General features: G+C 47.1%; 2 protein-coding genes across 5 annotated transcripts in view; both read left to right on the top strand.

Moving 5' to 3' along the window:
• Positions 1-819: 819 nt before the first annotated feature.
• On the top strand, positions 820-3479 carry LOC105695385 (molybdopterin synthase catalytic subunit). Of its 2 annotated transcripts, none has more exons than XM_023434790.1 (8): positions 820-947; positions 1068-1214; positions 1274-1577; positions 1910-2141; positions 2216-2301; positions 2376-2623; positions 2697-2756; positions 3188-3479. In XM_023434790.1, the coding sequence occupies exons 2-8, from the start codon at positions 1074-1076 to the stop codon at positions 3254-3256; spliced, it is 1140 nt and encodes a 379-aa protein (XP_023290558.1). In that variant the 5' UTR covers positions 820-947; positions 1068-1073; the 3' UTR covers positions 3257-3479. The 2 variants fall into 2 exon arrangements, with proteins under 2 accessions (XP_023290558.1, XP_012272327.1); XM_012416904.1 differs by having other exon boundaries at positions 841-947; positions 1063-1214.
• An 850-nt stretch (positions 3480-4329) lies between these two features.
• The window catches only part of LOC105695316 (tubulin polyglutamylase TTLL5), a 28319-nt gene continuing 19939 nt past the window's right edge, over positions 4330-12709 (top strand). Inside the window, exon 1 of one of the 3 annotated variants that reach the window (XM_012416785.1) lies at positions 4330-4461. In XM_012416785.1, coding sequence (XP_012272208.1) covers positions 4343-4461 — 119 coding nt within the window. In that variant the 5' untranslated portion in view covers positions 4330-4342. Of the gene's footprint in view, positions 4837-12609; positions 12684-12709 lie in introns of those variants that run through there. The other 2 variants (XM_012416786.1, XM_012416789.1) reach the window with 2 other exon arrangements.

Here is a 12709-nt window from a genome sequence, read left to right as displayed (position 1 = left end):
TATCCTGCAGCCAAGTTTTCCTTGCATCCACCCGCGCTATATCCACCCGAGTAGCCGCAGAAATCCATTCCTATTTCGTTGCGAGGAAAGTCATGTTGGCGACTGTTCGGTATCGACGCGCCTCTACCCGTCCTCCTGAAAATCCCCGTTTCGATCGGTGAAATATTTGTAATCCACTTTTAACGGATGAAGGGGATTCTCTAATATCTGAAATTTTGCTGTAACTTGCAGTTTTTTTCGAGTGATGACGTAGGAACGCTCGGTGCGCTGCCTCCCCTCGTTGACCTCATTCCTCCCCTGACCTGATTACCGCACGCGCACTCCGACGCTTTGAACGAGCCGCCATCTAACAGGTGTTTCGTCATTACTACGTGATTCGATGCAACGTTTAAATAATATCCAGGAAATGTAAAAACATATCGGATATATTTTCAACATTCATAAAGGAACGAATTTTTGGGGAATCCGTGATTTTTTCCGGTTTTATCCATTGTTTGAGTGATAAAAATACGTCGAACGTTAGCGACGTCAACTTGACCGAAAGTAGATGCTTCGCGATTTGTCATCTGACAGCAGCTTATGTAACGTGGCTTGAGGAATTTCACGGTTCTTGCTCCCGGCTTGATAATGTCGGGGTACTTTCAGAATTTGTCGCACTGTCTTTGGAGACTGTTGACGAGAGATGAGTGCCGAAGTATCAGAGAGCAGAGTGAAAATCTTGTTCTTTGCGAAAGCTCGTGAGCTTGCCGGTGTTAAGGAGTCGGATATTTTAGTACCTCAGAATTTATCGTATCAAGATCTTGCGGATAGAGTGTTTCGGCAATTTCATTTGGAAAGTATTCGCGATACGTTGATTTTGGCGGTTAATGAAGTATTCGTGCCGCCAGACGCTGTTCTTAACCTCAAAACTACGGACGAGATCGCTGTGATTCCGCCACTCAGTGGAGGTTTGTTTTGAATTTTTCTGATGTAAATTACATAAGTTATATCTCGCAATGTCTTACGAACGCTTTCTGTTTTTCACGTATTTTAGAAGTAGGTAAATTGTAATCTTTGTGTTAGTATAGGTTAAGATGGATATCAATAAAAATATCGTTAAATTGCAAAAAGAGAAGCTGAATGCTGGAAATATTATAAATTTGGCAGTCTCCCCAAACTGTGGAGCGATATCTTCCTTTATTGGTATTACGCGTGATAATTTTGAAAATAAGAAGGTAAGCATCATTTTTTTAACGATACAAAATCAGTTTGTAATGGATTTCTTATTGCTTAGGTCGTTAAGCTGGAGTATGAAGCTTACGAACCAATGGCACTAAAAGAGATGCAAAATATTTGCTTAATGATTCGATCGAAGTGGAACGTCGAATATATTGTTATATATCATCGCATCGGTGATGTTCCAATTTCAGAAGCTAGTGTCGTCATAGCTATTTCATCCCCACATAGAACGGAATCTCTTCAGGCTGTTCAATTTGCAATTGACACGTTGAAAGCATCTGTTCCTATATGGAAAAAGGAAGTATACGACAACGAAGAACCGCAATGGAAAGAGAATAAGGAATGCGTCTGGTCTACCAGTAAATAATTAAATATTATCGGCGTTTATCAGCGGTAGGATTATTATAAGTGCAGGTCATTGAAGCTCGTTTATTTTATAAGCATTCACTGATTCAGTATTTTACCAAGAATCTGTATTATATATACTCTGTTGAACAAAGAGTATTTTTGTATACTTCAAATTTTATAACATCGTTACTGATTTTTCTTCTGTAGTATGATGCCTGTTATACTATTTTAAATATAAATATTTTGAAAGCAATAACCAACCTTATCGATTGTTCTACGTTAAGGAAGATTTTAGATTTCTCTTCATTTCCTTACATTTTCTGAATCGTTTGAAAATTCGTAGATGATGCTGCAAAAGATGAAAAAGGAACTGTGAGAAGCTCGACCATTTGCAAAAATCGTAATACTATCAATGATACTAAATCCGGGGATGAATCAATAACAGCAAAGCTTGACACTAGCCTTGTTCAAATTCAAGCAGATTCTGAGGAACTGAATCGTAGGATACAAGCATTCATTGCAAGAAAACGAGAGCAAGTGAATGTTGCAAACGTTCAGGAATTCTGCTGCCGCAGGTTTGTTTTTTCGACCAAAAAAAAAGAAGCAACATGTGTACCGTTACAACTACATTCTTTTCGTTCTTATGTAGCGATAGGAATGAAGAGAAAGAAGAATCGTGTGCAAGAGTGGATGCTGTACTCATTCGACACAAGGATTCGAAAAGTCATGTCAAAGGTATCTATTTAATAATTTAATGTTTTAACCATTACTCTATAGCTGCGTAAAGCTAGTTATTTAATTGTTCTTAGTACACAGAGTATTGAATTCATGGGGTCCACAAACAGTCGATCCACTAAGTTTATACAAATCAACTTGTGAAACGTCTCAGCAGTCTTCCGATGTTTATCCTCCTGCGCTAGATGAAAGACTCTCACATGCCGAGAAAAACCTAGGTTTAAACAGGCCTGTACCACGCAGTGTCTACGAGAGACTTAAACAAATTGAAGATAGACTGTTATATTTGGAGAGCATTTCTCCTGAATACAGTGACTTTTGGGTGGGTAATATTTAATATTTTATTCCTGTATTGCATCTTTTTATATTTACTATATGCGTTTTTATCGTTCCAGAGGAAAGTAGATAACGACGATGACAGCGTTGAAGATTCTCAGGAACCAATTAGAAAAAGGGTAAGCACGTTCAATTAAAAATAAACCTAGTGCTTTATTGATCGATACAAGAGAGTATCTCGTAGATCACACCTAAATTAATTCAACAAATATATCTCGAAGGTCTGTTTTGATGATGATATCGGGTTAACCATTTTATTACGAGTTGCCACGACTAGCGAGCATACAATTTTCGAAGTAGAATACTAGGCTCGAAGTGGAGCAATCGTTCATCGGAAGTTAATAAGCTAGCGAATAATTCTTTGCCCCACAATAGTAGATCGATATCACAATTGGTTCCATCTTGTGCCGATCAATCATTTTCAAAGCAAGGAGGTCACTGTTCAACAGTTGTGTTTACCGTTCGGATTAACCGCGTGCCGTAGCAATTAAATGTATACCATCGCGATGTTTCCTATGTCCTTTTTTCCTTCTATGGATTTCTTTTGCAGAAGTGCCCGTCTGCCGAACTCGACTCGAAGATGTACGACTTAGAGTGCAGGTATTTTAAGAAGATCTGATGGAGAGGAACTTGATCGAGCCGCTCGTCGATGATCCGATATTCTCTTGACAATAAGTCATCAAACATGGCGCAGTGCCAAGGGCATCGTCGCGCTTGGTGCGCAGAAATGCGAGCACAAATTCCGTCGATGACTGTCAATCAGGGTTGTCGTCACCCTCGTTATCGCATCTACGAAGTATTCGATAACGTTCCAGCCGAATAAAACAATTTCTTATCCCGAATCTTGGCAATTTTATATTTTATTTAAATCGTGGAGATCACTCGAAAGAGGTGAGAAATCGAACGCGTTAAAAAACTCCGCCTCGTTTACAGATCAACAGCGTGAAAAAAAAAAGTATGAAAGGCGTTCTTAACCATCCACTGGCATATCCAGTCTGCAGAGTTTGACGTGGCTGCTAAATCAATACATTTGCTGACTGTTCAAAATCCGCATAGTCCACCATTCCCGTGGAAGCGAACGCGAATCGAGGAACACCTGTCCGCAGGGGTGATCCATAGAGAGAACGTCGCGTGAGTGAAAATCAATTACCACCTTCCACCTTGCCCCTCACTCGAGCCAAAAAAGTGTCATACAAGGTCAAACGACCCATCCAACCGGTAGACCTAAATTGTCGAAGCCCAAAAAAAGGAAATTTCGGAAATCAATTTGGTCTCCTGAGCTCCCGTGATTTTCCTTGCGCCTTTATAATAGCTCTTGTTATATCGAGGCGGCGCTCAGGGAGACCTCGTTAGCATTATCGGGGCAAAGCGCGGTATAAATGCTAATTATTGCGCCGGGCTCCGATGCGTTGATATTGACCTAACATTTGGAGTAGGCCGAACAAAAAGGCTCCCAGGGGTGCAGGTTTGCCCCGGCCTGCATCCCCGCGCCTGAGGGTCGGTCGCGGAGGAGCTCCTTGCCGTCCCTCGGGCGAGTGAAAAAAAAAAAAATCGAACCGTCGGAGGGGCGAATGTGGGCGAAAAAACTCGCGGGTCCTCGTTCGACTTTTCGCGCGGACTGTACCGGGCCGGGCGCCGAGTGGTTCGCCGCGCGGCCGCCAGAGGCGCGAGCGCGCCGCCAGTTGGCGACGCGCCGCCGAGGGGTATGGCCGTGTGGCTAGTCGCGATCCCGATTAATAACCAGTGGATCCGTCGGGAGCATGGCCTCGTCTCGCGGAAACTGAGAGAAACCCCCGACCGCGGTCCCGAGCGAGCCGAAACCCGGTGAGCTTTATTTCCCTCCTCAAGGATTTACGAATCTCGCGCCCCGGCGCGACGCCCCGCCGCTGACACGCGGCCGCGCGACGTCGTCTGCCGCTGTCAACCGATCGCCCTTTTTTTTTTCCCCAACCCCCGCCTGGGGTGGCCGACTATTTCGACGCGCCTATCGCTCGCGCGCGTCGCAATAACTTTCCACGCCCTTGGAAGAGGGTCGCACGAATCCGGGACCTCTCGCAGGAGGTTTCGCGCGGCAGAATTCGGCTGACTTTTGACAGCTGCCCGGCGCCTCCACTCTTGGCCTTCCGCGCTCGCCCCGCTCGATGCTCCGCTGCGGACCCTGCGGATCCGTCCTCTCACCGGGTCTACCTTGAATCCCAGGTAACACCGACTTTATCACTCCCGGAAGGCATTCATTCTTTTCTTATTCTCTAGCATTTATTTAGAACACCGTTTAGTGCCTAGAAGGGGACGAATTTTGTTAACGAGAAGACGCGCAATTATTTCATACGAGTGTTTACTCGAGACAGGTATAACGCTTATTTCGGGTGTTCTGGAGTATTTCAAGTTTTTTTTTTATCCCGCGTATATACGGGATGACGTGACTCGGCTATCGTCAAAATCGGTCGGTGTCACCTTTACGAATCCGCTCGCCGTGTGTTTCTATTTTCCTCGGCTGTCGTTAGGAGTTCCGCTCTCACCGGAGTGGGCATTTTAAAATAGCCGCTAAACCGAGGGACGTTTTTAAGCACGGATTCATGAGCCACGTATCAAAGAACGTTTCGGATTTTAATTATTAACGAGAAAGTCGTTCCACGTTCCTTGACGGAAATGGCCAGCGAAATGTATGGTTTTTCGGAACGTCAACATTGGCCAACGGGACGAAAAACCATGAAATTCCTGGCTTCGTTCTCCTTGAGATTTGCAAGCCGCCCGTATTCCCGGCGAATATTATTAAACGATAGTATTATGAAATGGCCGAAAAGGAAAAGAAAAAAAAAAAAGGAGCGACAACCTCCGCGCAAAATTTCGAAAGGCTCCTCGCAACGATCGTTATTGTCAACTCGGTAATTTATTGACAATTCTCGGGAACCGGGCGATGCGGCCCAGTTTCGTCAAAGGAACGATTATTCCTTAGGCGGGCAATAACGCCGCTAATTGCTCGCGTTGCGCAAACCGCAATCGCTTTCGGGCCGCGGTTGTATCCGATTTCTGAGTTCACGCGCGGCGGAGCAATTAGGAAAAGAGAAAACTGGTCGAAACCTCTCCGAGCCCGTGATAGCGGGAATCTTAACGGGTAATTTAATCCGGGGGAAATAATCCTTCTAATTTTGAATACTTCGAGGCATAGCATCGAGAAAAAAATCACGGGTAACGAGTTCCCGGGCAATTGACGATTCTCGATTATCGACCATTGGTCCGAGGAAGAACGTACGCGCGTAACCGCATACTTTATGCCGTGGTTTCTGTAAGTGGATAAGGTGCGCACCGAACAATCGTATCGCTCGGTGAATCGGTACCCCGAATGCGCACGTAGAGCGTACGCGACGAATGTACAGAGGCAGAGGCGCGTGGAATTTACCGCGTACGTACCCTCGACGGCCACCTCGGAGAAGGCGATTCCCGCCGATGGGAAGACTTCCACGGGGGTTTCAATTAACTCCGGCGGTCGTGCTACGATATACGGGATATCGCAAATCGCGGATTTCCGCGGAATCCTCGTTACTCGCCCTTGACACGTTGCGGGAGTCGCTTCTCGAAGGCCGTACGTGCAGCGATCGGCGCATTCGAGGGGGCCCTCCCGTGTTCGAGGCCTCGATCGCGGCGATTATCTCCCGGTCGATCGATACCGAGCCATCCGATGGAACGTTAAAGGGAAACTAGGAGAAAAGTTTAAGAAGAGGAACTCCAGCTCTCGAGGAAAAACCGCCCTTAAGGTGACGTGAAACACGTCGAGGAACTTGATCGACGTCGATAAAGATTTTTCTAAATGCCTACGTTGCCGACGTTCGTCTCTATATTGACAGCTGTACCGAATTATATTGGGTATTATGCCAAATGGCATACTCCACCTGTCGTTTTCGTACAATAGTTATAAAGAAGTCGTAGTAAAACTCCAGAAATCCTCTGGATTCGTGCTTTCTGGGGCCCTAATTCACTGCGGAGGGACCCCCTGCGCCATCTGTGATTTCCAGGTCAATTAAATTTTCACTCCGAGACCTCGTATTCCCATCGTTTTAGCAAAGAAGCGCATACTACACTTTTTTTGCCTTTATCCCGTTCAAATGCGAGTTTATCGATTGCCAGAGAGTTCTAAATTGTCGTAAAATTCTCCTGACCCTTTCGATTCTCATATCGGAGCCTTCGATAATTGTATATTGATCGAAATATGAGAGCTCGACGCCATTTTGGTTCTGGTCTGGACTGAGTTAAAAAATGTTTTTGAAAAATCCAAATTTTCAATGTGTCAGGACAATTCTTAGATGATCAGGAGTGACGTGTCAAAGTTTCGGACGGTTTGGTCTAATACCCTTAACAAAAAAGTGTTGTACTCGAATCGACTGATTTGAAGGATGTTTCACTTCACCTTAAGTAGCCATCGGTACCGAATCTCGCCCGTCGATTTCGCGGATCGCGGATTGGACGCGGTACATATTTCTTCCGGGCCCTCTCCTCGCTGCCAGGAAATTGTTTATCACTAATTATTTGTCCGTCCCGTGTGTACCAACCCGGGGAATTTATTTTCCCGCGGCTCCGCTCGGTCCACCGTATTTTTAGATCGCGTTTCGTCGCCCCGAGTTCCAACTCCGGGAGTGATGTATGAAACAGCCCACCCCGTGCCAGATTACCGGAGGTGCCATTATTTAATCCCTCGGTACGAGTAAGTGGGATTTGGACGGTCCGATCTCGTTAACGCCGAGCCTTCACCTTGCTACTGAAATATGCGGTAACTCTCGGCCCTCCTTTTTCTCTTTTTTAGTCTCGTTACGCCTCCCGGATAACCGAGTCATCCCCCAGGTTTTATTCTCGCCGATGACTCCGTGGCCTGGAAGACGACGTATTTTATTTCAGCAAACTATCGGGCTCGCTAAAAATTTCCCCACCCCCGAAAGGTCCTGGTAAACGGCGTGCATACTCGGATTTGCATAATTATCCCGCGGAATGCCCGGGTACCAGGAGGAACGATTCCATCTCGAAGAAGACGTAACGATCGCACGCCGAGTATCTTGACCCTGTACCCGAGGAATAGTCCCGGCAGACTCGCCCTCGCGTTTGAGAGACATCGCGTGCGAAATATGATTCCTCGATTGGGACTCGATAAACGCCTCGGGGGGTCGTCGTCGAGGCGTCCGAGTAAGGGTGCAGGCGTCGCCCCGACGTTCGACATTGATCGGGGAATTATGCACATGGCATCGGGCACATGCGACAGCGCGATCACGAGGTCTGTCCTCGGGGCACCTTTAAGGCGATTCGGTAAATGCAATTTGCATATCGCTCGTGAGCACGAGGCGCCTCGGGACCGATCGATGCCCTCGCGTTTCCTGACGCGTCGAATCTGAAATCGATCGCTTCTATTCCGAACGCACTCGCTGCGGGTCGATCAACCTTCGCGATTAATAATAATAAACCCATTAGCCGATCTACCGAACGCATTTCTTAGTTTCAAGGAGCCTTCTCCGAACCCTTGAAGAATCTACGCGGTCCCGTAACGCGCCGAAGCAACGTCCCATTGATTCAATTTTCATTTTAATATCTTATGTTCAATCGTCGTTTTCGCTAGTCTTGTTTTACTTCTCGGCAGGTGCGTTCACTTTCCGCGGGATTATTTTCATTAACACTAGGTTTACGGGCGTTTTTTATATACCTGTTTCTACGAGCACCCGTCAAATTGACGGGTAAACGAAAACACGGATTTTCTTTAAAAAATCGATTTATTCAAATTAAGCCTGTATTAAACGACACTAGGCTTTACGTTTAAATAAATGATTAATAAGTAAAAAGTCCTTTTTTAAAAATTATCACGGAAATGATTGGAATGCTCGTCCTCTCATCCTCGGAGTCGGAACTAGAAAGAAAATGCTTTTCTTGTTACGACACATTTTTAAGAAGTTTTCCTCTTCACTATCCGAAGATCGTTCTATTTCTCCACTTTCGATGCAAACTTTCACTCTCATCTTCGCCTTACACTCCCTGCAACGAAGCAAATATATATGGATTGTTTATGAAATTAGCTAGTCCGTCAATTTGACGGGCTTCGTAGAGATAGGTATACCACATACAGATTTTAATAATTAGAAGGCTTAGGGAAAAAATAATTGCGTGTACAAATTCTTCGGATGAAATGATTAATTTACGATACAGAAATGGTTAAAATTGATGCTATGGTTTTTTCGGTATTTCTTTTCGAAGTTTGAACTCCGTCAAATTGACGGGTCCCGTAAACCTAGCGTTAAAGAGGGTCGCGTCGAAGCCACGTCGCGCCCTGGAGGCCGCTGATGAAAGTCGCGCATCCCCGATGTCCAAGCCCCCGGAACGCCGCGAAACTGGTGCAACGCTAGCGGAGCTTCTTCCTCCTTTCCCGGAAATAGAAAGTGGACGATTTTTCCGCGTTTAACCTGGGATTACGAGCGCTCGTTAAGCCGGTGGCTCTAGCCAGCGTAGAGTTCGCGGAATCGCCCTTGTTTTTGGGTCACACCGCGGAAACCGAGGACGTTTTTATCCAAAGACGGGGAAAACGCGTTTGCAGCTAATCAGGCCGTCGCGTTCATTTTGTGATTTACGGAGCCGTTCTATTTTTCTTTTTTTTTTCCCCGGATAGACAAGGGTCTTTTAACGCTCGGCGAGATCAAAGAGCCGAAATCCCTGGCGTATGCCGAGGAACCGCCGAAAGTACCGTTCAGCCGTTCCGGAACCACCCCATAAGGTCCGTAAATGGCGCCCACCGATTAGAATACTTTATATTCACGAGAGGAGGCGGCGGATCGGAAATACCTGTTGTCGGCCTCTCGTGAATGGCGAAGACGTCTATATCGCCGCATGTCGTGCCACGCGATCGGGAGCCGCTAATTTGCATAGATAACCGATAGACTCGCGGGTTCGCGAGCATCTCTTTCTGGGCGAGGCCCCCCGCGAACCTTCCTTCCTTTTCCAGAAATCGATCCCGGCCACCCGTCCATAATCAGTATCTCTTTCCCAATTTTTACCCTTACATTCGGATCGCATCGTTTCGACAACCTTGCACTCGCTGGTTGCAGTACTTCGTGGCGTCGTCGGGTCGAGTTTTCCTCCCAGCCGTACAAGAAAAAAAAAATAGAAAAAAAAATATAGAAATCTTTTCCATGCAAATGCCGATTGATCCCACCCACTGGGGGGGAATTATTCAACCGCGAGGAAAGGAAGGAGGGGAAAAAAGAACGCGAAATGGCTCCGGAGGATGTATTATCGCCGGTGGAAATCGTCGCTATATGCGAGGCGGGACCCTCCGAGGTAGAAGAGAAAAAATTGTATCGTAATGCCCCGCGCAATGCTTTTTACGACCCGGCCGATGTTAGGAACATCGATCCCTCGGTTTCCTACGCTTAAGTCTCGCGCCTATGTAAATGCGCGCATAATGGCCTTAAAAGGCAATGCCGTGCGAGTCGTACTCCTTGGCGGAGAGCCTCACTTAGGTACATATTTAGTAAGCAGGTTTTATTCAGTGGGTATAAATATCCCCGCATGCCTCGTTACTTCCCGAGAAATTCCCGTTTCGAGATTTAACGTCCCGCTGAACGTTTCGGAAATTATGCCCCGCCTAGAAAACACGAAACCAGGGAAGTCGAGGTGGAGTAGCCAGCGCGGCCACTTTCTTGCGATCCGCTTAAAAGTCTTGATTATGCAACGTTTATTATATATCGCGCAATTTAAACGAGTCCTCGAGTAATCGCTCCCGATTTCCCCGTTGAATAGTTCCCGAGGGCCGAAACCGCTCTTCCGGTTTTGCGCATTCAGCCCTGAAAGGCGAGCAATCTTGCGACTTGAAACAAAGGCGCTCTTTTGTTATCTTTTTATCTCCTCTCCTATTCGCCGAGATCAGAGGTATTACATTCGGGTGCCATTAACGTCGTCTGGTCCGTGAACGCGATCATGCTCCCTCCGCTCCGGTGGAAGTACTGGAAGTACTCGTTGCACGGCACCGACCCACTTGGGGGCCATTGTAATTGCCGCCTTTTTTATCCGCCCGTAACTCCGGCTGCATTCGAAATCAAACCCGGAAGTAAGGACCCCTTTAAAGTTCCGGCGATTGTTGCTAGGACGTAACGCCTGTATTCGCCTGCCGGAAAGTCCAATCGAGGTTTCCTCCTGTCGTGAATTAAATCCTGACCGATCGACTTCCCATCCGGCGAGCTATATCGGCTCGAATCAATGTTTTAACCCTGTCTAAAACAAACGTGCCGACATCGATCGCAAGTGTACTTGGGGAAAAAAAAGAAAATCCCGTCCTCGTTGGGAAATCCATTTCCACCGCTCATCGCGCGATTCCTTTTGTCATCCTTCGAGGGCCATTCTTTCTCGGGAACAATGGCGCCTTACGATCCATCGGCCGGGAAGAATGCCGAAGAATGCCGAAGAATGCGACAACGTTCCCCAGGCCTGCTATAAAAGACAGGGCCAAGGCTTTAACGAAGCCGTCGTCCTCTTTGGCCAGGAGCAGAATTGGGGTCCCTTTTGCCATTAACGGCAGCGACCAAACCCAATTTTCCCCCGAGTCGCACCTCGCAAAAGGCTGCGTGCACGCGTGCACGTTTTACGCAATCCTCGGCCGTTTACATGTAACCGTTTTCGTAATAATAAGTCGCATGCAGTCCTAGCCCCGGGCACGTGTCGTTACATCACTGTCTCCTATCCCGGAGAAACGTGAAAATAAAGAAAGCGTCGCCTAGCAATAACTAGCTTTAAAGACTCCTCTATCAGCTGTTAAAAAATGTATATGTTACAGTGAAACACCGAAATCTGAAGAATGTCGACTTTCACCGGTGAATGTCAACATTCACATAGTCGCTTAGTGTGTATCCGAAATATTTGCTAAATACCCTTATTTCTGACTTACACCGGTAAATGTTGACATTCACCGGTGAAAGTCGACATTCTCCAATTTCGGTCATTCACGGTAACATATACACGGATACATTGGAAGGCGAATCGAAACTTGGAATTTTCTCGGGAGAGTCTTCTATTTCTCATGAATTTTTAGGTCGATCTCGCTTTTCTTTTCGCCGTGCGGCATTACCGCAACGGAATCACGCGAGCCCTACTTCCGCGCCGATCGGATCGTTCCCCGCCGCCTTTTTATCGCTCTCGATCGGCAAAGGAGTGCTTCCTCGTTCGTGAGATTACGGGGCGGATGGTAGGAGGTAGTAGACTAAGAATATAAAGCACGAAATTCGTGGCACCTTGTCAGCCGGGTAGATCTCATTTCCTGCAGGATCGACGTTAACGGATTGGCTCGGACACGGGCGGGATTTTCATTTACATCTCCTCGGTACCGTGCCGTGACTTAACGCGAGACCTCCTCACCGAGTGAAGAGTACTCGCCGCGGTTGAGAATAGAAAGAAAGCGCATTTTTACCCCCGGATTTCGAAAGCTCCGGTCGAAAGGAACATAGGAAAAGGGTGGCAAGTGCCTCACCCCCGCGGTCGAGATTTAGGACGATGCGAAACATGGGAAAGCTACGGAGCGTAAGTGCCGGTAATTTAAGCTCTCCCGCAAGTATGTTATTTTTTTTCTCTCTCTTCCTTTTACCTCGACGCGAAGCAAGGAAGACTTTAACCGGGTGGATCACGCACCAGGGTAATTATTTCGAGTACCCACCGTAGGGCGAATTTCTCACCCGAAGGGTGTGGCATTTAAACGCGAGGTTCGGTCCGAGGCTGGCACTTCGAAATTGAAGGGAGAAAAAATTCAATTGAACTCGTACACTTCCTCGGTATCGGTTTACGCCCACGATTTCTATTGATAAGAACGCCACGAAACGATCTAACAGGACGGAAAGGAGACCAACGGGACGGATCAGACGGGGAACTTGGAGTCGACCTCGACGAACTCGTTGTAGAAGTAGCTGACGAAGGCCATGCGCCTCCGGTCGAGGAGGGAGTAGTGGAGAAGCGCCCAGTTCCTCGGTCCCGTGCACATCGACCTCATCAGCCGTCGATCCTGGTCCCGGATGTGCCTGGCGTGGCTGGCGAAGGTGAGGAACTGCGTCCCCGTGGCAGG

Source organism: Orussus abietinus, unplaced genomic scaffold (assembly GCF_000612105.2).
Source record: "Orussus abietinus isolate OABI.00-Male unplaced genomic scaffold, Oabi_2.0 scaffold47, whole genome shotgun sequence".
NCBI classification, from domain to species: domain Eukaryota; kingdom Metazoa; phylum Arthropoda; class Insecta; order Hymenoptera; family Orussidae; genus Orussus; species Orussus abietinus.
The sequence above is the reverse complement of the archived record's forward strand: the minus strand, read 5'-3'. Positions and strand labels throughout refer to the sequence as shown.